This window comes from Doryrhamphus excisus, chromosome 16 (assembly GCF_030265055.1).
Source record: "Doryrhamphus excisus isolate RoL2022-K1 chromosome 16, RoL_Dexc_1.0, whole genome shotgun sequence".
In the NCBI taxonomy this organism is placed as follows: domain Eukaryota; kingdom Metazoa; phylum Chordata; class Actinopteri; order Syngnathiformes; family Syngnathidae; genus Doryrhamphus; species Doryrhamphus excisus.
In genome coordinates, this window is record NC_080481.1 from 2644419 (window position 1) to 2670127 (window position 25709).

General features: G+C 34.2%; 1 protein-coding gene across 3 annotated transcripts in view; it reads left to right on the top strand.

Moving 5' to 3' along the window:
• The first annotated feature begins 255 nt into the window (after nucleotides 1-255).
• nlgn4xa (neuroligin 4 X-linked a) overlaps nucleotides 256-25709 on the top strand; it is a 112493-nt gene continuing 87039 nt past the window's right edge. Inside the window, exons 1-3 of one of the 3 annotated variants that reach the window (XM_058050615.1) lie at nucleotides 256-569; nucleotides 14783-15460; nucleotides 22648-22707. In XM_058050615.1, coding sequence (XP_057906598.1) covers nucleotides 14986-15460; nucleotides 22648-22707 — 535 coding nt within the window. In that variant the 5' untranslated portion in view covers nucleotides 256-569; nucleotides 14783-14985. The remainder of the gene's footprint in view (nucleotides 570-14782; nucleotides 15461-22647; nucleotides 22708-25709) is intronic. The other 2 variants (XM_058050614.1, XM_058050613.1) reach the window with 2 other exon arrangements.

Consider the following 25709-nt stretch of genomic DNA (forward strand, 5'->3'; position numbering starts at 1 on the left):
TTTTTTTATGACTCACCGTCACTGATTCGATTAAACCCAGTAAACGACACCCTTGTCGACACGTTACTCCCAAGTTCCCACAAGCAAATAATAATGAAGCTTTACCAGCACAGTGGCTTGTTGAGGCTGATTGAGAGAATCCAGCAACGTCATTGGCTTCCGTCTTAATAAACTTCACTCTGTATCGTCCAATCACAAGCTGGAGAGAGAGAGAAATAGAGAGAGAGAGCGAGCGAGAGAGAGATAGAGAGAGAGAGTCCTGCTTTCCTTATCGCTAATCTTGTCCCAGCAATTGAGTGGCCGGCACCGCTGCTGGATTCAAACACAGTTTGTATTTGTAGTGCGACTGCAGTGACTCATTGAAACATCATTATCTGTCATAATACCGCATCTGTTTCTCGCATACACACACACACACACACGCGCTCACAACGGAGGTAAAGTCGGTGCCGTGAAGGCATCATCTCACTCGTGCTTTCTCATTTCGGATATGAACAGCAAGGAAGAATTGGACGTGGATTTACACGCACGTTTGTCTGGACCCACAGACGGGAGTTAAGACGTCTGAGGTAAGAATATGCCATATTGCTATGCGCCGTTTTTGTTGTGCTTAATTTTCGCCGCTTTTTTTTTTTCCCCCGCACTTGTGACGACGTGCCGGGATCTATTTAAAAATGTGAACATTTGTTTACGTTCGTTGTGAGTCATTTTTGCTGCACTTGCGTGTCATCCATATTATGGACAAGAAACTGCGCAAATGATTAAATTATTTTTAATTATTATTTTTTTTAATGACGGCAGCGACGGAGGAGACTGGTCACGTGGGCACCTGCATGCATTATTTGTGCGTGTGTGGTCTCGCAGGTACGTGCGCGTGCGTGTGGGCGGCTGGCTGTTTAAAGTGGGCCAGTGCAACAGAGCGTCCCCCCCCCCCTTTCTACTAACCCCCCCTCCCTTTCCCAAAAGTGTGTGATCAAAATGCATCAGAGGATGGGATCCTCTGCAATCACTGTCTTTGCCAAGCAGCCACAAGATGGTGGTGGAGGAGGTTAGGGTGGGGGCTTTTGAACAAGTATGGTCTCATGCATCACCCCCCCCCCCCCCCCCCCCCACCCCAACCTACTCCATCCTCAATGCAAGTAATGAAGGTGTTGGAATTTTTGGAGGGCGGCCTCTCATCAGTGTTGGCCCGCCATGACATCATCTCATGCACCAGATGGCTTATTTTGGGTTGCAGGCTTGGATTGGCGACACAATTCAATCCCAAAGTTTGGACATATCAGCAGAACCTCTGATTAGGGATGTCGCTCCGCAGCTGTTGTCACTACATCTCTATTTTTGCCGCCTTTGGAATTTCCGGTCGGTTAATTTTCCCAAAATGCAAAACATAAAATTTTGTGTAAAACCAAATTTTTATGTAATATTATACAGTGAATGTCCAGATTTAGCATTGGCGAAACCTCAATTTGCAGATTTTTAGTAAAAAAAAAATATTATTATTTTTTGTCTCAGAAATTAGGGTGAATAAGATGTGTTTTCTGTGGAAAAAAATGGGCAAAGTGGGTAAAAATTTATAAAAATGTGATATTATATGTGATAACAGTACAACTCTTACAAACTACTATTAGCCCACTATTTTGCCATTATCATTAAGTGTTCCTTCAATGCTGCATAGTTGCTGTGAGAGGCAAAAGTGACACTTATATGTAAAAAAAAAACTTTATATTGCAAATGTTAATCAGAAATTGGACAACATTAACTTCAAGCGAGCAGACGTTACCTGTGTACCCCTCAATTATATTTATTTGTAGTAAAGTGAACTCTATTATCGGAAAAACTCAACTCTGAGACTTATTTATGTCTTATAGTGGTGAGTTTTTTTTTAAACTTTTTATTATTAAGGGATAAAAATAATATTATTAAGTGCGATGACCATGTGTGAAAATGTGATTGCCCCCTTATGTTATGTTAAAACATAACATAAATGTGGTTTATTAACCCCTGAGTTCGATCTCTGTAGTTAAAAAGCCATTTCTAAAACTCTGGGACTCCAGCTAACCACAGTGAGAGCCATTAAACACAAATAGGGCTGCAAGGATTATTTGGATAATTCAAATACAATAATAATTCGATTACAAAAAATAGTCTTGGTGCAGGTTTGGATTTTTTTTTTCTCCCTTAATAATAAAACTTTTCCTTTAAAATCAGCATTTTCAGTTGTGTTGTCATTGACAGCTGTTGTCTCGATTTTTGGGGCTTTGGGAATTTCCCACCATATGGAGTCCCTTGCATGGGTTGGTTAATTTTCCCAAAATGCAAAACATAAAATTTTGTGTAAAACAAATTTTTCAAACAATTTAAATATTAAAATATTATACAGTGAATGTCCAGATTCAGCATTGGCGAACCCTCAATTTGCAGATTTTTGGTGAAAAAAAATAAATATAATTTGTTTTTGTTTCAGAAAATAGGGTGAATGAGATATATAACTGTGGTTAAAAAGCCATTTCTAAAACTCTGGGACTCTAGCTAACCACAGTGAGAGCCATTAAAAACAAATAGGGTTGCAACGATTATTTGGATAATTCGAATACAATAATAATTCGACTACAAAAAATAGTCTAGTTTTTTTTTATGTTTAGAAGAATCGCTTATGTCACCAACATGCGGAACGAACATTAATTTGGCGCAACAGCGAGCCGCTACCCGCCAATCACATAGGTTTGGATTTTTTTCTCCCTTAATAATAAAACTTTTCCTTTAAAATTAGCATTTTATGTTCAGTTGTGTTGTCATTGATAAATATATATTATATATATTATAAATATACAATATTTAATATTTAAATGTATTTGATGATCTGAAACATTTAAGTACGACAAACAATCAAACAAATAAGAAACCAGGAAGTGTTAAAACACTTTTTCACACCACTGTATGTTCTCTTATTATGTCGACCACATTGGGTAATAGTGTAAAGGCGACTATAGGGGTGCTATTTCAGGTCTAGAGGGCTCTAATAAGGAAAACTACATTTAGATTGTTGCAAATAGGCTTTCTATGCTCTGAATAGTAAATATTCCATTTATAAATAAGGAATTGTCTTCGGAATCTACTTAAAATGGTCGGATCAGGAACCAATTAACCGCAGTAAACAAGAGATTACTGATTTAACGCCGTTTTACTCCCAACACCGGTTACAACTCGGAACTTATTTGACCTGATAGAAGAAGCACGCCGTATCCGCCGCTTATCTTGTATGTCAAAAAGTGATTGCGTGGATTCGTGGTCGTGTTTTTAATCATCAGTTTCCCATCTTCCTGAATTTTGCATGTAAATGTAGAAAGAACAACAAACATTTGACCCCCCCGCTTGTTGAATCTGCCCGGTGGTTTGTGATTGTTTTGTGGATTTGGTGTAAGGTTTTGGGTTTGGGGTAAAAGCTCTTGTCAATGCCAACGGAACATGCATCGTTGTAATCTAATCAAACGCTGCGGAAATGCAAAACACGGCCACAAATTTGTAGGTATGTTGAATCAGTTGAGACATAAATCTAAGATGGCGCTCAAAGCATCACGTTGTGATTATACTTTATAAATGAAACTTCCCAAGCCAAGCAGGAGAAACTTGGCAGGAGAAGAAGGCAGAATAACGGTTGCATTTGTCCAGCAGCAAAGCGTACTTTCTTGGCTTTGCTCAGCGTTTCAGTCAGGAACAAGAAGTGTTGAAAACACCAGCTGCTCTTATATATATATATATATATATACATATATTTTTTTATTTTTTACATTTATTTTCAACACTAATGTTCTTGTAGCTGACTGTGATTTGAAAAGACAATAGAAAAAGATAAATACGAGTTCACAGATAATTTAGATCAGGGGTCTAAAATTCAATTTACTTAGGGGCCACTGGAGCTAGGGTCTGGGTGAGACTGGGCCGCATCAGGTTTTCCAAAAAAAACAACAAAAAAATGCATTTATTAAAAACAGAAAATTTAATAAACTTTGCTTTGGTTTCGATTTTCTACAAGAAAAACTCTGATAAAACATTCCACTGTTCTCAAATATCTTAATTTTTATTTTTCTGCACAAAATAAGATGAAAAATAAATAAACAAATCAAGAATAAAGAAAATCAATGAATCAGTAATAAATAAATAAATATAATAATAATAATAATAAAAGGGCAAATAATAAAAACTTAAGAAACCACATATAGTTGGTGGGTAGACAAATGATTTTTTTCAGATTAAAATGAACAAAGCATTATTAGAGCCCTGTAGACATGACAAAACACGACTATAGTCACATTTATACTCTTTTTATTTACAACATATTGCGCAACTGCAGGGTCTTGAGACACATGCTAACTCGCAAACTAGACAGCTAGCGACCTAAACGGTAGCCTTCAAGTTATTTCCTTTAAACTTAAATAGCCAAAAATTTACCACTTCCACACGGATAGGGAGGATAACTATTAACAGTTATTTAACAGAGAACATACTAACTCCTTATTTCTAAAATCACAAATACTTCAACTTGCTGATATAGTTCATCTTCAAACAGCTAAAATAATGCATAAGGCTAAAAATAACCAATTAGCTAAAAATGTCATCCAATACTTCTCTACAAAAGAGGAGAAATATGATCTCAGGGAAGAACTACATTTGAAACACTTATATGCTAGGACTACGTTAGCGTTAGCATAGCATTTCAGTATGTGGAATCAAACTATGGAATGGATTGAGTAAGGAAATCAAACAATGCACAACGATGAGCCAATTCAAGAAACAATACAAGCAGTTGATGTTTGCTAAATACAAGGATGAAGAGTCTTGAACCAGTCATGATGTGCTATATATATCACTATATTGACACATTGTTACTATGGTAACCATTATGTCATTGTGTGGTCATATCATCTCGTACTTTCTACGAGGTACATTATTAAAAAAAAACAAAAAAAAACCTTAAACTGTATTATGTAAAGCAGGAAGTGAACAAATGTAACAGTTACTGATTGTAAAAGTACCAGATGGAGGGGTAGGATTTAATAAGCTTTGCTTCTTCCTACTCCTTTTGGACATGTGGAACTGGGAACTGATTATGGGATGCACTCAATTGTAATCTGATGCATGTTCAAATGAAATAAAACCATTACCATTAAATTGGAGTTCCAGCTGCTATTGACGTGAGCAACTGTTAGCCTTGAGCACCACTTCGTTATACTGAACAATCGGATATCCCCGCAGAGATAAGGAGGTCGAGAGGCCGCATTGTGGGAATGAACACTGAAAAAGACGGTATAAAGGTTGCTATATAAAGACGGCATCAACCATGTTGACCATCTGTTGTCACGGGGAACGTAAGATGGAGGTGCTAACGATGCTAACCCGGCTGCAGAGACTACCGTGAGTGCAGCATGATTGCACTGAAGATTGAACATTATATTTCACTTTTTCTACATTTATTTAAAAATGTGAATATGTGATTTTATTTCAGTGACTATTCTTCTAAAAGATTGCATTTAATAAAACATATACGTAGATATATATATATATATATATATATATATATATATATATATATATATATATATATATATATATATATATATATATATATATATATATATATATATATATATATATATATATATATATATATATATATATATATATATATAACATATTAATGGAAAAATATATGTATTGTATATTGATATTCTACCTAAATATATCAGGATATGAGTTTTGGTCCATATCTCCCAGCCCTATTCTGCATTATACATTTTTTCTACCAACTTAATTTCCAAAGAATTTAAATTGTATTCCATGTTTTGTTTCTACTTTTGATTTTTAATTTTTTGACTTGTAGAATTATTGCTGATTTTTAAAATTTTCCTTTTTTATTTTTACATTTTTGTTGTTAAATTTGTGTGCTGCTGGCCAATCAAAAAATTACTCTAGACGGCCAATACAATTTATTTTTTTAATATTCTGGGAGGCGGGGGTCAAAATCAAATACTGAATACTTTTTAAAAAATCAAATGAAATTTTTGTTTTACATAAGAACATTTTTCTTGTAACTTTTTGTATGTAGTATGATATGTATTGTATATTGATATTCTACCTAAATATATCGGGATATGAGTTTTGGTCCATATATCCCAGCCATGTTCTGTATTGTAAATTTTTTCTATCAACTTAATTTCCCAAGAATTACAATTTTATTCCATGTTTTGTTTCTACTTTTGATTTATATATTTATATATTTATATATTTATATATTTATATATTTATATATTTATATATTTATATATTTATATATTTATATATTTATATATTTATATATTTATATATTTATATATTTAGATATTTAGATATTTAGATATTTATATTTGAATTAATATTTTAAATTTTTCCTTTTTTATTTTTACATTTTTGTTGTTAAATTTGTGTGCTGCTGGCAAATAAAAAATATATATTTATATATATATATATTTATATTTGAATTCATATTTTAAATTTTTCCTTTTTTATTTTTACATTTTTGTTGTTAAATTTGTGTGCTGCTGGCAAATAAAGAAATTACTCCAGAGGGCCAATAATTTTTTTTTTTAATATTCTGGGAGGCGGGGGTCAAAATCAAGTACTGAATACTAACATTAGAAGCTATATTACTTTTTTAAAAATCGATTGAAATTTTTGTTTTACATAAGAACGTTTTTCTTGTAACTTTTTGTATGTAGTATGATATGTATTGTATATTGATATTCTACCTAAATATATCGGGATATGAGTTTTGGTCCATATCTCCCAGCCATGTTCTGTATTGTAAATTTTTTCTATCAACTTAATTTCCCAAGAATTACAATTTTATTCCATGTTTTGTTTCTACTTTTGATTTATATATTTATATATTTATATATTTATATATTTATATATTTATATATTTATATATTTATATATTTATATATTTATATATTTATATATTTATATATTTATATATTTATATATTTATATATTTATATTTGAATTAATATTTTTTATTTTTCCTTTTTTATTTTTACATTTTTGTTGTTAAATTTGTGTGCTGCTGGCAAATAAAAAATATATATTTGTATATATATATATTTATATTTGAATTATTATTTTAAATTTTTCCTTTTTTATTTTTACATTTTTGTTGTTAAATTTGTGTGCTGCTGGCAAATAAAAAAAATATATTTATATTTGAATTAATATTTTAAATTTTTCCTTTTTTATTTTTACATTTTTGTTGTTAAATTAGTGTGCTGCTGGCAAATAAAAAAAATTACTCCAGACGGCCAATACATTTTTTTTTTTTTTAATATTCTGGGAGGCGGGGGTCAAAATCAAGTACTGAATACTAAGATTAGAAGCTATATTACTTTTTAAAAAATCTAATGAAATGTTTGTTTTACATAAGAACGTTTTTCTTGTAACTTTTTTTTCCAGCGTCACCCTAATCATCCTTCATTCTGTTTTTAATGTTATTATTTTGTTCAATTGACCTTTATTTGAGACACAAATGGCCCACAGGCTGGACTTTGGACAACACGGGTGTATAAACGACATGTTTACAACAATGCATCAGCACGTAACAACACAATATGCTGAAATGGGTTGCATACAGCGGATGCATATGTGAATAATTGTCAGCAGCTGTAGTTCAAAGTGTCAGTGACATTTTTCAGATAAGACCTGAGGAGCCTCGGGCGGAATCATTTTGTGATTGAAATGCAAATGACAGCGCGTTGCTTCATTGGTATTCATAAGACTTATCACTATAATCAGGAAGAGTGAGAACAATGTTCGCCATCCTCGGCCAAACGAAAGCGGTGGCGGTGCATTCAACTCCCTCGCTCCCTGTGAAGGACAATTTGTCATCAAGTACCATGTCAACACAAATACAGTATAGCGTATCGGTAAATAAAAAAATAACAGCACGTTGAACCTTCCTTGAGTAATGACAATTTTTTTCCGTCTTTTGATGCTTTTGTGCAACCGCATGAGGTGCCTGCAGACCTATCCAGTGAGATTCTTCTATATAGTGGTTAATGGCGTCATTATAGCACCACTCAGGAAGTGATAGAGGCCCTGTGGCTGTACTGGAATTGCTAAAGGCAAATATGACTCTTGCATGGATGTCGATTCTAAAAAGGAGAAGGAAAAAAAAAAAAGTTAATTTCAACTGTACTTTGTCTCACAGGCAAAGGTGAAGCGGCTATAAAAGACGCGCTGTAATTATCAATTAATTATCAATTGCCGACTTATTATGCTAGGTCATGTGTAACCGTCAAAGAAACTGTTGCTGTTTAAGGTCTAATTAACAACACAGCAGACTTCTGCTTCCTGTTTCATTGTATTCATAAGCTAATCGGGTGCTAACAAGGATGTTTTGTGATTAAAAAATACATTAAAAACATAGTTGGATTCACGCCGTGTATTTGTTAGCAACCTGTTAGCTTGCTAACAAAATAGAAAACTAGATGTTAGTTTTCTATTTTTTTAGCAACCTGTTAGCTTGCTAACAAAATATAAAACTAGATGTTAACAAAAGATAATCAAGCAACCTGTTTGTTAGCAACCTGTTAGCAACCTGTTAGCTTGCTAACAAAATATAAAACTAGATGTTAAAAATAGGAAATCAAAAATTATCAACCTGTTAGCTTGCTAACAAAATAGAAAACTAGATGTTAGTTTTCTATTTTGTTAGCAACCTGTTAGCTTGCTAACAAAATAGAAAACAGGTTGCTAACAAACAGGTTGCTAACAACCATGTTGCTTGATTTCCTTTTTTTAACATCTATTTTTCTATTTTGTTAGCAAGCTAACAGGTTGCTAACAAAATAGAAAACTAGATGTTAGCAAATGAGCAACCTGTTAGCTTGCTAACAAAATATAAAACTAGATGTTAAAAAAAGATAATCAAGCAACCTGTTTGTTAGCAACCTGTTAGCAACCTGTTAGCTTGCTAACAAAATATAAAACTAGATGTTAAAAAATGGAAATAAAAAATTATCAACCTGTTAGCTTGCTAACAAAATAGAAAACAGGTTGCTAACAAACAGGTTGCTAACAAACAGGTTGCTTGATTTCCTGTTTTTAACATCTATTTTTCTATTTTGTTAGCAAACTAACAGGTTGCTAACAAAATAGAAAACTAGATGTTAGCAAATGAGCAACCTGTTAGCTTGCTAACAAAAAACAGGAAAAAAAAATGTTAATTTCAACTGTACTTTGTCTCACAGGCAAAGGTGAAGCGGCTATAAAAGACGCGCTGTAATTATCAATTAATTATCAATTGCCGACTTATTATGCTAGGTCATGTGTAACCATCAAAGAAACTGTTGCTGTTTGAGGTTTAATTAACAACACAGCAGACTTCTGCTTCCTGTTTCATTGTATTCATAAGCTAATAGGATGATAACAAGGATGTTTTGTGATTATAAAATACATTAAAAACATAGTTGGATTCACGCAGTGTATTAATAACCGGAAAATGTACGTGAAACGAGGCAAGATTTTGCTGTAAATTTTCTACGTTAATAGGAAAACGCGCTAACCCCGGCATACATTCACCGAGGTTTCACTCTAATCACCAAGTACGCTATTTTTACATTATTCAACCTAATTATTTGGATCAACGTTTTGATCAACAACACTTTTAATAAAAAATTACCAGGTTGATTTCCATATTTTAGGGTCTGTTTTTCCATTTTTGTTAGCAAGTTACTAGGGTGCTAGCAATGACATTTTGTGAAAAAATACAGTAATAGCACAGTTGGACTGTGTATTAACAACATGATAAAACACCAACATATTGTACGCTAACTACAAACAGAGGCAAAATGTTACTGTAAATTTTCTACGTTAATAGGAAAACGCGCTAACCCCGGCGTACATTCACCGAGGTTTCACTCACCACCAAGTACGCTATTTTTACATTATTCAACCTAATATTTAACATATAACATATAGTTTTGTTAGCAACCTGTTTGTTAGCAAGCTGTTTGTTAGCAACCTGTTTTCTATTTTGTTAGCAAGCTAACAGGTTGCTAACAAAATAGAAAACTAGATGTTAGTTTTCTATTTTGTTAGCAAGCTTTCAACGTTAACTGGAAAACATGCTAACCACTCACTGATCTTCCTAACACAAATCACCAATTACTCTAATTTTATGCTGTGCAATGTAATTTTTTGGTACATAACCTTTTTTATCAATTAGAGTTTGGTCATAAATACTAGATATTGGTTGATTTCCGAATTGTATGGTCTGTTGTTTTGTTAGCAACGTGTTAGCTTGCTAACAAAATAGTAAACAGGTTGCTACTTGCTAACAAAATATAAAACTAGATGTTAAAAAAAGGAAATCAAGCAACCTGTTTGTTAGCAACCTGTTAACAACCTGTTAGCTTACTAACAAAATAGAAAACATGTTGCTAACAAACAGGTTGCTAACAAACAGGTTGCTTGATTTCCTTTTTTTAACATCTAGTTTTCTATTTTGTTAGCAACCTGTTAGCTTGCTAAGAAAATAGAAAACTAAATGTTAAAAAAAGGAAATTAGCAACCTGTTAGCTTGCTAACAAAATAGAAAACTAAATGTTAAAAAAAGGAAATCAAGTAACCTTTTGGTTAGCAACCTGTTAGCTTGCTAACAAAATAGAAAACTAAATGTTAAAAAAAGGAAATTAAGTAACCTTTTTGTTACCAACCTGTTAGCCTGATTTCCTTTTTTTTAACATCTAGTTTTAGCAACCTGTTTTCTATTTTGTTAGCAACCTGTTAGCTTGCTAACAAAGCCTACAGGTTGCTAACAAAATGGAAAACTAGATGTTAAAAAAAGGAAATCAAGCAACCTGTTTGTTGGCAATCTGTTTGTTAGCAACCTGTTTTCTATTTTGTTAGCAAGCTAACAGGTTGCTAACAAAATAGAAAACTAACATCTAGTTTTCTATTTTGTTAGCAACCTGTTAGCTTGCTAACAAAATAGAAAACTAAATGTTAAAAAAAGGAAATTAGCAACCTGTTAGCTTGCTAACAAAATAGAAAACTAAATGTTAAAAAAAGGAAATCAAGTAACCTTTTGGTTAGCAACCTGTTAGCTTGCTAACAAAATAGAAAACTAAATGTTAAAAAAAGGAAATCAAGTAACCTTTTTGTTACCAACCTGTTAGCCTGATTTCCTTTTTTTTAAACATCTAGTTTTAGCAACCTGTTTTCTATTTTGTTAGCAACCTGTTAGCTTGCTAACAAAGCCTACAGGTTGCTGACAAAATGGAAAACTAGATGTTAAAAAAAGGAAATCAAGCAACCTGTTTGTTAGCAACCTGTTTGTTAGCAACCTGTTTTCTATTTTGTTAGCAAGCTAACAGGTTGCTAACAAAATAGAAAACTAACATCTAGTTATCTATTTTGTTAGCAAGCTAACAGGTTGCTAATTTTTGATTTCCTTTTTTTAACATCTAGTTTTATATTTTGTTAGCAAGCTAACAGGTTGCTAACAAAATAGAAAACTAACATTTAGTTTTATATTTTGTTTGCAAGCTAACAGGTTGCTAACAAATACACTGCGTGAATCCAACTATGTTTTTAATATATTTTTTAATCACAAAACATCCTTGTTAGCACCTGATTAGCTTATGAATACAATGAAACAGGAAGCAGAAGTCTGCTGTGTTGTTAATTAGACCTTAAACAGCAACAGTTTCTTTGATGGTTACACATGACCTAGCATAATAAGTCGGCAGTTGATAATTAATTGATAATTACAGCGCGTCTTTTATAGCCGCTTCACCTTTGCCTGTGAGACAAAGTACAGTTGAAATTAACATTTTTTTTCCTGTTTTTTGTTAGCAAGCTAACAGGTTGCACATTTGCTAACATCTAGTTTTCTATTTTGTTAGCAACCTGTTAGCTTGCTAACAAAATAGAAAAATAGATGTTAAAAAAAGGAAATCAAGCAACATGCTTGTTGGCAACCTGTTTGTTAGCAACCTGTTTTCTATTTTGTTAGCAAGCTAACAGGTTTTCTATTTTGTTAGCAAGCTAACAGGTTTTCTATTTTGTTAGCAAGCTAACAGGTTTTCTATTTTGTTAGCAAGCTAACAGGTTTTCTATTTTGTTAGCAAGCTTTCAACGTTAACTGGAAAACATGCTAACCACTCACTGATCTTCCTAACACAAATCACCAATTACTTACTACCAACATATTTTTTTTTGGTATAGAACCTTTTTTTATCAACTAGAGTTTGGTCATAAATACTAGATATTGGTTGATTTCTGAATTTTATGGTCTGTTGTTTTGTTAGCAAGCTAATAGTGTGCTAGCAAGAAGATTTTGTGACAAATAATACAGTGCTTTGTTGACACAATGTAGGAGATGGCGGTTGCCATCTAAGCATTTGGACAATCTCCTGTTCTATGCAGCGTTCAATTCCTTGACATGACATCATATTACATCAAGCTGAGTCAAAAACATGTTGAACCTTTTAGCCTCTGATGTTGTGGTTTTGTTCGTCTGCCCGCAGTTTTAAATCCCTCCCGGGAGGCTCCCAGAAGCGGAGCGTTTTGTCTGCCCATTACTGGTCTGCATGGTCCGTTTTAGTCCAAAAAGAAATACCCCCTTTGACCCAAACCCCCAGCGCTCAGTATGCCCGGCACAGATTGACCTGGCTTCTGTCAAAAATAGACCAGCCGCATATTTTTAGCGGCGAGAGGGAGAGCTTCTGGGGTGCTTATGAACCGTGCTGCGCCATTTCTTGTAGAATCATTGTAATTGTTTAGATTGGTCACGGTCGGCTCTGGCGGCCATGTCAGAGCCGGAATGACAGAGCAGCTGAATGGTTGTTTATTCTGGGCTCTGTCTCAGCCGGCAATCTGATTGTAAGACTTGATAAGGAATATTGTTTCCACTAAAGATGCAAATAGCTCTAGGTCGCTAAAAAAAAAGAGTTCTTTTGTCCTTGAATAACTCAGGAGGCTTAGGTCCGTCCTACTTATCCAATGTCCTTAACCCTTAGATGCATAAGTGGGTCAAAAATGACCTGTTCAGGTTGTTTGCTTGAAATATCTTAGTCATGAAATTTTTTTATCATTTCATATTCCATGTATTCCTCAAAAAACATGTTTTTGATATCATGCCATTCACATTTTTAACTTACCTTTTATACATTTTAAGAATTTTTTGTTTTTGTGTTACTACCCCAACCTTCCATAAGTGGGTCAAAAATGACCCGGTCAGGTTGTTTTCTTGAAATATCTTCATCATGAAAAAAAAATTTCATTTCATATTCCAGGTATTCCTCAAAAAACATGTTTTTGATATCATGCCATTCACATTTTTAACTTACCTTTTTTACATTTTAAGACATTTTAGTTTTTGTGTTACTACCCCAACCTTCCATAAGTGGGTCAAAAATGACCTGTTCAGGTTGTTTGCTTGAAATATCTTAGTAATGAAATGTTTTCATCATTTCATATTCCATGTATTCCTCAAAAAACATGTTTTTGATATCATGCCATTCACATTTTTAACTTACCTTTTATACATTTTAAGACATTTTTGGTTTTGTGTTACTACCCCAACCTTCCATAAGTGGGTCAAAAATGACCCGGTCAGGTTGTTTTCTTGAAATATCTTCATAATGAAAAAAATGTTTCATTTCATATTCCAGGTATTCCTCAAAAACATGTTTTTGATATCATGCCATTCTAATTTTTAACTTACCTTTTATACATTTTAAGACATTTTTGGTTTTGTGTTACTACCCCAACCTTCCATAAGTGTGTCAAAAATGACCCGGTCAGGTTGGTTTCTTGAAATATCTTCGTAGTGAAAATTTTGTATCATTTCATATTCCAGGTATTCCTCAAAAAACATGTTTTTGATATCATGCCATTCACATTTTTAACTTACCTTTTTTACATTTTAAGACATTTTAGTTTTTGTGTTACTACCCCAACCTTCCATAAGTGGGTCAAAAATGACCCGGTCAGGTTGTTTTCTTGAAATATCTTTGTAATTAAAATTTTTTATCATTTCATATTCCAGGTATTCCTCAAAAAACATGTTTTTGATATAATGCCAGTCACATTTTTAACTTACCTTTTATACATTTATACATTTTATACAAGTCAAACAATGCGCAACGATGAGCCAATTCAAGAAACAATACAAGCAGTTGATGTTTGCAAAATAAAATAAAATAAAATAAAATAAAATAAAATTTAATAAAATTCAATAAAATAAAATAAAATATTAGGAAAGCAGGAAGTGAACAAATGTAACAGTTACTGATTGTAAAAGTACCTGGTGGAGGGGTAGGATTTAATAAGCTTTGCTTCTTCCTACTCCTTTTGGACATGTGGAACTGGGAACTGATTATGGGATGCACTCAATTGTAATCTGATGCATGTTCAAATGAAATAAAACCATTACCATTACCATTACATCTTTGTCCCAAAGATAGTCTCATTCCACGGGAAGAGTGGCCAGTAACGAGTTGTTTGCCACCCATCAGGCTGCAAAACAACAACAACCCTAAAGTGACCAACCCCTAAAGGGACACAATCAACTAGAAACATAAAATAGGGAAACTTCACACCTAAAATTTTTAATTAAATGAACCTTTTGGATTGAAGGTGAACATTCGCCAATTGCTTCGATTCAACCTCTGCAGATTAACTTCTGATGTTTTTGTTTTTGTCAGCACTTTTTAACTAATCCTTGTGTCTTTTCTCTTTTATTCAGGCGTTCATCAAACTGGAGCTAAGGTGTCTAGAGCTTTTCCTGTGTGGATGTTAGGACCCGAGCTTCAACAACTGATATTCATCTGAATTCTCAGGATGGGGAATTCTGAGAAAGTCGCAATATTTGGCCATATTTTGCAACTTTCAGCTTGAGGAAGAGAAATAAGTAAGCTGCGGTGAGGAACCTGTGGGTGGACTTCAACCATGGCCGACCAGGCTCAGCACAGCAGGAGCGTGTCAGCTCGTCGAGGCCCCTCATGGATGTATCCTACCTTGGCTTTTTTGCTGCTTTGGATCGTGCTTATGTCCGTTTGTGTGGTTGGAATCCAAGGTCAGCATTACCCGGTAGTCACCACCAACTACGGGAAGTTACGGGGTGTGAAAGTCACACTACCCAATGAGATCCTCGGACCGGTGGAACAGTATCTGGGGATTCCGTATGCATTGGCTCCAACTGGGGAACGGAGATTCCAGGCACCGGAACCACCCATGTCTTGGCCCGGCATCAGGAATGCTACTCATTTTGCTCCAGTTTGCCCCCAGTTTTTGGAAGATCGCTTCTTACACAGCGATATGCTACCGGTGTGGTTCACGGCTAACTTGGATACGGTGGTAACGTACGTGCAAGACCAGAGCGAGGACTGCCTGTACCTGAACGTCTATGTCCCCACCGAGAATGGTAGGTCCAGGGTTTTACTTTCAGTATCTTTAGTATTCACTGAACTTGACTCAAGAAAAAGGGTACATCAGTGGTCTCAAACACGCGGCCCGCGGGCCAAATGTGGCCCGCAGGACACTAGTTTGAGGCCCCCGCCTTGATATGAAAGTTTAATGTTAGTTTGATATGGATGCTGTATGGTATCATGTACCCAGAAAAAAATATTACGTTTGATTAATGTTCATGTTAAAGGTTAAATAACTGTTAATAGTTATCCTCCCTATCCGTGTGGAAGTGGTAAGTTTTTGGCTATTTAAGTTGAAAGGAAATAACTTGAAGGCTACTGTTTAGGTCGCTAGCTCTCTAGTTTGCGAGTTAGCATGTGTCTCAAAAATGTGATATTTTATGGGTCCAAAATATAATGTTCCAAAATTGACTCTCTAGCGCCACCTATAATTTTTTTTTTTAAATTAGCCCCTGCCACCACCAGTTTCACCGATCGTCACGAAACTTGGTGGAGACGTCTATCGTGACAGGACGGACCAAAAAGTCTCAAGAAGCCATATTGCAAAATGAACAGGAAGTCGGCCATTTTTCATGACGGCGGCGATTTTCGGGCCTGAAGTAGGGGTCGTATCTCGACGAACTCCTCCTAGGGGGTTTGACCAAATTAGTCCGTTGTATGTGTCTCAAGACGCTGCAGTTGCGCAATATGTTGTAAATAAAAAGAGTATAAATGTGACTATAGTCGTGTTTTGTCATGTCTACAGGGCTCTAATAATGTTTTGTTCATTTTAATATGAAAAAAAATAATTTGTCTACCCACCAACTATATGTGGTTTCTTAAGTTTTTATTATTTGCCCTTTTATTATTATTATTATTATATTTATTTATTTATTACTGATTGATTGATTTTCTTTATTCTTCAATGAGGGGTAATCATTTCAGAATAAAAGGCTAAAATAATAATAAAATCAATACAAATAGATTATAATAATATATTTTTTAAAACATATAACTAAAAAACTAACAACTAGGCAGATTGTGCAAATAACATGACAGGTAGTTCTTGTTGAGCGGATGTGTTATTGTCCAGAGGCATTGGGCAAAACGGGCAGGTACAACGGGCAGAGTTCAATTCCCTGACAGCTTGATGGATGAAGCTGTGTGTGAGACTTGTGGGACTGACCAGAAGGCCCCGGGGCCTTCTCCCAGAGGGCAGGGGGCCGAAGTTGTCACCAACAATTCTGATGGCTCCGCGGCTGAGTGTAGCATTGAAGGTGCCAGAGAGGGGGGGGTAAGTAACATGTTAGCCCGGTTAGCTGGATAGTCCAGGATGTTATCATTTAGTGACATTTTTGTCAAAATAAAAACAAGGTATTTAGTCTGTTTTACTGACGTAATGACTAAGGATCGACCGATACATCGGCCGGCCGATATATCGGTCCGATATTTGCGTTTTTTACTTGAATCTGTATCGATATATCAGACCGATATTTGCGTTTTTTACTTGAATCTGTATCGATATATTGGTCCGATATTTGCAGTTTTTACTTGAATCTGTATCGATATATCGGTCCGATATTTGCAGTTTTTACTTGAATCGGTACCGATACGCGCGTGGGTTCGCCAATATATTTTTCCGCGTAATAATAATAAATTAAATAATAATTAAATTTACAATAATGTAAATGTAATAAATAATAAATAATAAATAATAAATAATAAATAATAAATAATAAATAATAAATAATAAATAATAAATAATAAATAATAAATAATAAATAATAAATAATAAATAATAAATAATAAATAATAAATAGATTACATCAAATATGAACAATGAACAGCGTAAACAGTAATTTGTACAAATAATTTAAATAATTAAGAATTTAATTTATGTTAAACTTATATATATATATATATATTAATAATTGGCTGGCCGATATGTCGGTCCGATATTTGCGGTTTTTACTTGAATCGGTATCGGCCGATACGCGCGTGGGTTCGCCAATATATTTTTCAGCGTAATAATAACAAATATGTAATAATAAATGTAATAAATGTAATATGTAATGTAATAATTACATTTATAATAAACAATAAATAATAAATAATAAACAATAAATAATAAACAATAAACAATAAACAATAAACAATAAATAATAAATAATAAATAATAAATAATAAATAATAAATAATAAATAATAAATAATAAATAATAAATAATAAATAATAAATAATGTGGATATGTAATAATAAATGTAATAATAATTACATTCACAATTATGCAAATGTAATAATAAATAATAAATCATGTGGATATGTAATAATAAATGTAATAATAATTACATTCACAATAATGTAAATGGAAAAAATGAAAAAAATGAAAAAAATGAAAAAATGAAAAAAAAAATAAAAAAAAATTTGGAGAATAAATAGATTACATCAAATATGAACAATGAACAGCGTAAACAGTAATTTGTACAAATAATTTAAATAATTTAGAATTTAATTTATGTTAAACTTATCTATATATACTATATATATTTGTTATCATTGTCATTTTTTCATATAAATTGAGGGAGCAAAAGCAGTATCGGCCACAAATATCGGCCCAAGCAAAATCGGCCATCGGCTAAGGGTGATGGAAAAAAATCGTAGCTGCTAGCCTAGCCCGAAGTCCTCTGCACTTAACTCACTTTTGCTTTCTTTCACACCGCTTCCGATGCCTTCTTTCTGGGCGAGATGTGGCAAGTGTGGTTCGTGGTTGTAGTGCCCTGGTTGTCCGGCAGAGTCCCAGGATCCCAAAGTTCCTCTGAGACTTCCTGGTCCAGGCCGAGATGTTATTATTGTTTTTTTTTTTTTTTTTTTTTACAAAAAGCAGTGTCGACTGAGTCGCCATGATGTCGTGGTTAGCATTCGGAACTTTGGAGCAAACAAATCATTGGTATTCGTCAGGATGGGCATCCGGAATATAAAGTTCTCAAGCCAAAATCAGTATGCGGATCAAAAGATCCGTTGTGGCGACTCCTTAATCAGGAAAAAGCAGAAAGAAACAAACAGAAGTGTCGACTGTACAAATGAAAAGATTAGCCTTGTTTCTTTTATTTATTTGTTTACTTTAATTATTTACTCTTATTCATCATTAAATCGGATCTGAGGCTTGAAGGTCCAAAATCCTGATCTGAGCATTTCTAATAAAATGCTGGGAATCTGGGAATGGGCTGGGAATTCACGATATGATCCATGATACGTGGGTAATGAGATCTTGATATGGTAATAATGTGAAAAACCAAGATGATAGATGGATATTTTGCAGCTTTCAGCAGTGATACCGACCCCCCCCCCCCCACCCCCCCACCCCCTGTGATGAGGACAAGAACACGGATGGACTATATTTCAATCATAATTATAAAACAAACAGTACACAGCGAGACCATATCCGCCATCCATCGTAGGGTGAAATATCTCCAATGTTTCATCATGGCTGTGTGGTGCATTCAAGGACTCCCAAGCAGAAAACATTAAAACATAAAGACACACACATGCTGTATATCTTACCTGCGTTATCACATACTTTTTACTGACTTATGTTGAATGAGATGCGTTTTCTGTGGAAAAAAAAACGCTTATTTTCAGAAAAAATAAAATTAATGACCAAAAATATGCAAATGTGAACGCGTGTGAAGGCTGAATCATGACATACAAGAAAAATACTAAAGTAAAGCCAAAAGCACTGCTAAAAACAAGCAGGAAAAAAGTATCGGAAAGGACAAAAAAAAGTTTAAAAAAAACTAGCAACTTTTAGCTTCAGCAAGAGAGGCAATACTGCAATACTGCAATACTGCAATTGACTGCTGAATGGTCAAGCAGGCCAAGATCCAGCAAAAAGAGCTAAAAACACATGAAAACAGAGGCTAGGGGAGCATGTAGACTGTCAAGAAGCAATTATAATCTGGCAGCCAGGACGTGGACCCAGGCGCTAATTGCTACATGCGTGTGCTGGTGGCGCCGCCTCAGCTGGCCAGCAGGTGAACTACAAGAAATGGTTAACAGAGCGGCACCACAGAACATGACAACAAGAACTCATTATCAGTATGAGCTCACATCTTTTTTCCCCAATTTTGCTGTTTTTTATGCTAAATATTTAAACTTTTGTCTTAAATAATATTATTTATTAATAGTCTAAGAATATTATTTACAATAATAATAATAACTACTTATTTATAATAATAATAACAACACTAATATTTATTTAATATATATTTAAAAATAAAATTATTATTAATAAAATATTTAATAATAATATTTATTAATATAATTATTGATTTTATCTCATAATATTTCGCCTTTTTCCCCAATTTTGCTGTTTTTATGCTAAATATTTAAACCTTTGTCTTAAAAAATAATATTATTTATTAATAGTCTAATAATATTATTTATTATTATTATTATTAACTAATTATTTACAATAATAATAACAACAATATTTATTGAATATACATATTTAAAACTAAAATTGTTATTAATAAAATATTTAATAATAATATTTATTAATATTATTATTAATTTTATCTCATAATATTTTGTCTTTTTCCCCCATTTTGCTGTTTTTATGCTAAATATTTAAACTTTTGTCTTAAATAATAATATTATTTATTAATAGTCTAATAATATTATTTATTATTATTATTATGAACTAATTATTTATAATAATAATAATAACAATATTTATTTAATATATATATTTAAAATAATATAATAATAAAATAATAATATTTATTAATATTATTATTGATTTTATCTCATAATATTTTGTCTTTTTTCACCCATTTTTCTGTTTTTTAAATATTTAAACTTTTGTCTTAAATAATAATATTATTATTTAATAATAATAATATTATGTATAATAATAATAATAATAAATTGTTTATAATAATAATAATAATAATAATAATAATAATAACAATTATGTTTATTTAATATATATTATAATATTAATAATAATATTATAATATTATATCTTTTTTCCCCCATTTTGCTGTTTTTATGCTAAATATTTAAACTTTTGTGTTAAAAAATAATATTATTTATTATTATAATAATGCTTAATTAATTATTTATAATAATAACAATTACATTTATTTACTATATATTTAAAAATAAAATTATTAATAAAATATTTAATAATAATATTCATTAATACTATTATTGATTTTATCTCATAATATTTTCTTTTTTCCCCATATTAAAACTTTGTCAACCTCATTTCCTAGAAATAATTTTCCTGTACAACCGTTTTTGTCTTTGGAATTACAAATTTACAATGTTGACTTTATTCTTGCAAAATTACTGCTGATCGTCTAATCGTTTTTCAGGTACCAACGTATGGCCACCCCTATGTGAGTAATGGTCTCACCTTGGCCACCCGAAAAAATCATACTCGTATATCCTGTCATTCAATATGCTACCGTTGCATCAAAAAGACCCCCAGATGGTTATGACAGGTGTGAGAAAAAAAAAAGCTGCGTTCGGGAGTGACTTGTCCATCGCAGCCTAAGTGCTCCCCTCACCGCCATTCAACCCTGATCCACCCTACCCTACCATTTGGCCTTTTGTCATGTCAAAATACCTTGGCAGCCAAGGATCAGGGAGGGATTACGTCTATTACCTCCTCTCAAGTGGCTTGACAGATTAGGTGGCATCCATTCTTCCAGATTTGAACGGAGACAGTTCACTTTACAGTCCGGGTCAATGACCATGCCGAGATGACGGCGCTGTCATAGCCTCGCTACGACGTCCACAGATTTATGTCTCATAAATAAGGAAGGAAGCTCTGGAGTTGAACATGAAGTCTTTTTCAGTGACAGCAATATTCTGTTCTCCTGTTTTTTATCGTCACTGGCAACTTTTTGCAGACTTAGCATAGCTTTTGTACTGAACAGCCATGACAGAGACATGGTTCTTGTAGCGCTGTCGAAGTTAAGAAAGGTTAAGAAGGTACTCATTTTATTTCTAACTGTACATTATTTTTTCTGATATACATACAATTTGATGAAATCATCGTAGTTGTGTATCAAATCGTTTACCACAAAGAGATTTACATCCATACTAGAGATTAACTGTGATTAATTATGAGTCAACAATGGACAAAATGCGATTAATATTTAAATCGTTTGGAAGGTCTTTTGTCTCCCTTAATAATAAAATAAAATAAAATAAAATAAAATAAAATAAAATAAAATAAAATAAAATAAAATAAAATAAAATAAAATAAAATAAAATAAAATAAAATAAAATAAAATGTGGTTAGCGCACAGACCTCACAGCTAGGGGACCACGGTTCAGTTCCACCCTCGGCCATCTCTGTGTGGAGTTTGCGTGTTCTCCCCGTGCATGCGTGGGTTTTCTCCGGGAATTCCGGTTTCCTCCCACATTCCAAAAACATGCTAGGTTAATTAGCGACTCCAAATTGTCCATAGGTATGAATGTGAGTGTGAATGGTTGTTTGTCTATATGTGCCCTGTGATTGGCTGGCCACCAGTCCAGGGTGTACCCCGCCTCTCGACCGAAGACAGCTGGAATAGGCTCCAGCACCCCCTCGACACTCGTGGGGAAAAGCGGTATAAAATGAAATGAAATGAAATGAAATAAAATAAATACATGGTGACAGCTGGGATAGGCTCCAGCACCCCCGTGACCCTCATGAGGAAAAGCGGTAGAAAATGAATGAATGAATGAAAATAAAATAAAATAAAATAAAATAAAATAAAATAAAATAAAATAAAATAAAATAAAATAAAATAAAATAAAATAAAATAAAATAAAATAAAATAAAATAAAATAAAATAAAATAAAATAAAATAAAATAAAATAAAATAAAATAAATGGCTGCACGGTGACAGCTGGGATAGGCTCCAGCATCGCCCGCGACCCTCGTGAGGTAGAAAATGAATGAATATAACCTATTTAAGCCAATGTGCTAAATGGTGCAATAAAACAACTTCTATGGTTAGCAAACATCTCCCATTGCTGCTTTGATCTGCAATTCATTTTTGTCCCTTTGCACATGACATTCAATTGATTTAGTCTCTGAATTGTCACATACATTCAAGTGCCAAGACATCCATGTGATGTCAAACCACAGACGTATCTTTTCCTCCTTAAAATGCTTCCCCTTATTCTCTTCTTCCCTCAACAATAGGAGCAAATTCTCACAGAAAAGATGCAGAATTCAGCAGTAATGATGGTGGCAGTGATCAAGGTATTTTTTTATCTTTTTGCCCAACAAAAAGCCTAACTCCATTGCATGGCAGAAGGTCCCAGTTCTAGTTCTGATGCGCCCCTTCCTGAACCCGATCCGCTCTTTGACTCTTGACTAACCCAGTCAAGATAAAAATGTTCTTTTTGTGTAAAATACTGACTAAACGAGGCTGCTTTGCATGTTATTTTGCATCGTCTGACGAATCTCCCACGTCCCCCGAAATCACCTCACATCTTCTTTTTAACCTTCCTCTTGTGTTAGCTTTCTGGTATCATGTCTTATGTTACCGGGTCGGTTTTGACCCATGTATTAAATCAGCTATAAAATACACTAAAAACAATAAGTTACCATCAAATTTGCTTCCTCATCCATGAAAATGTTGGTTTTAATACTTTTGGTGTGGGCATATAGGCCTTTTTTTGTCACTATACCCCTCCATTTCTATTTCCAAAAATGGTAAAATGAACCTTAAAAGAATCATATTAATAAATTGAAGGTCAAAATGAGAATCCCCCGAAAACCGGTCAAAATGAGAATCCCGAAAACCGGTCAAAATGAGAATCCTGAAAAACGGTCCAAATGAGAATCCCCTGAATATCGGTCCAAATGAGAATCCCCCTGAAAAACGGTCAGAATGAGAATCGCCTGAAAACCGGTCAAAATGAGAATCCCCTGAAAACCAGTCAAAATGAGAATCCCCTGAAAACTGGTCAAAATGAGAATCGCCTGAAAACCAATCAAAATGAGAATCCCGTGAAAAACGGTCAAAATGAGAATCCCCTGAAAAACGGTCAAAATGAGAATCCCCTGAAAACCGGTCAAAATGAGAATCCCCTGAAAAACAAGTCAAAATGAGAATCCCCTGAAAACCGGTCAAAATGAGAATCCCCTGAAAAACGGTAAAAATGAGAATCCCCTGAAAAGCGATCAAAATGAGAATCCCATGAAAAGCGGTCAAAATGAGAATCCCCTGAAAACGGTCGAAATGAGAATCCCCTGAAAACCGGTCAAAATGAGAATCCCTGAAAACCGGTGAAAGTGAGAATCCCCTGAAAAGTGGTCAAAATGAGAATCCCATGAAAAGCGGTCAAAATGAGAATCCCCTGAAAAGGGGTCAAAATGAGAATCCCCTGAAAAGTGGTCCAAATGAGAATCCCCTGAAAACCGATCAAAATGAGAACCCCCTGAAAAACGGTCCAAATGAGAATCTCATGAAAAACGGACCAAATGAGAATCCCCTGAAAACCGGTCCAAAATGAGAATCAGAATCCCTTGAAAACTGGTCAAAATGAGAATCCCCTGAAAACCGGTCCAAAATGAGAATCAGAATCCCTTGAAAACTGGTCAAAATGAGAATCCCCTGAAAAACGGTCAAAATGAGAATCAGAATCCCCTGAAAACTGGTCAAAATGAGAATCCCCTGAATCTTACATGATGAGAAAATGAGATGGTTGTCATTTTATTGGCTAATTGTACACTTATGATTTCAGTTATAGCTCAAAATATTGCTTTATAGTCATATTATTATAACCGGGTCCAAACATAATTTCAACCAGACCATTTTAAAAGGTAGTAAAAATTATTTTTTTGGTTTGACGTAATAAACAAATGTTATGTGATTCTTTTTATGCATTAAAATGTAAAACGGTTCGATGCCGACCCTAACACAAGAGGAGGGTTAAGAAAATTGTTAACCAAAGTCTGTTATACATTTTCCTAACTCATAACCACTCAGCATGATAATAACACAACCAAGGTATTTTTCCACATTTTTTGTCACCCATGGAGACGAACAGATGAGGTGGGGGCGAATAAGCAATGGGAGGCGATTTGGTTAAAGGGCATCCTTTGTTTGTTGTGCGATGGGCAAGTGCCAGAAAAAGCGCTGACATTTTTGAATCGCATTATTATGGATAGTTGTTCAATTTTTTACGGATGTTGGTCCAGAGAGACTTAATCCTCATTTCACATTCTTCTGCAGTCAGGCAGTAGCCAGGCGGCTCTGTGGGCTGTGTGTCAACCAAGAGTCTGCCCTTGCGGAGTTGTATACAAAACAGCCAGACTGACTGGTGGTGACCAGCCCAAGGTGTACGCTGCTTGGATGGTCTCTAGTTGAACCGTGACCCTGGACAGGATGGAAAAGGAACATTTTTATCCTCTATTGCTGTGTATTTCTAAATATGGTTGTGTTTCTTGTACAGTTTGTGCTGTTTTGTAAGTATTACACTATAAAAATGACCTTTGCTGATACGTTTCCGTTATATGTAACACATTGCTCAAGTGGAGTAGTTCAAGTATCTTGAGGCCTTGTGCATGAAGTGTGAGAGTGACAGGCACATCGGCGCAGCGTCTGCACTAATGTAGACTTTTGGTGAGGAGAGAATCGAGCTAGGAGTGAAAACTTGCAATTTTCCGGTCGATCTAAGTCCCTACGCTCACCGACAGTCAAACATTTGGGTCAAGATCCTGCACAGAAGTCAGTTTCCTCCGCCGGGTGGCTCAATTCAGTCGTGGAATGGTTCTGAGTAGCCACTTGAGAGTCTGGATGCCTCCCTGGTGAGGTGCTGAAGACATGCCCAACCGGAAAGAGGTCCTGGGGTACACCTGGGACATTTTGGCGTTACTGTGTCTTATACCTGGCCTGGGAATGCTTTGGTGTCTCCTCCGGTGGAATGGGGTTAGATAGTGTAGAAATCCTCCCCCTGAGGACTTCTAAGTGGGTTTCGAATAGAGGATAAGGGAGTCTTAAAGAACCAAATTATTCCAAACAACAATACCTAATACAGACGTAGAAACCTAATACGTATCTGCAGTCCCTGTATGCCTACAAGTAAGTGGGTCTTATTACTGCCTACAATTCTCACCTTGTAGAAATCCTCCCCCTGAGGACTCTTAAGTGGGTTTCGAATAGAGGATAAGGGAATCTTAAAGAACCAAATTATAGAATGAGAACCAGATTGTTTATCTCTGACAACAATACCTAATACAGACGTCCGGGCTTA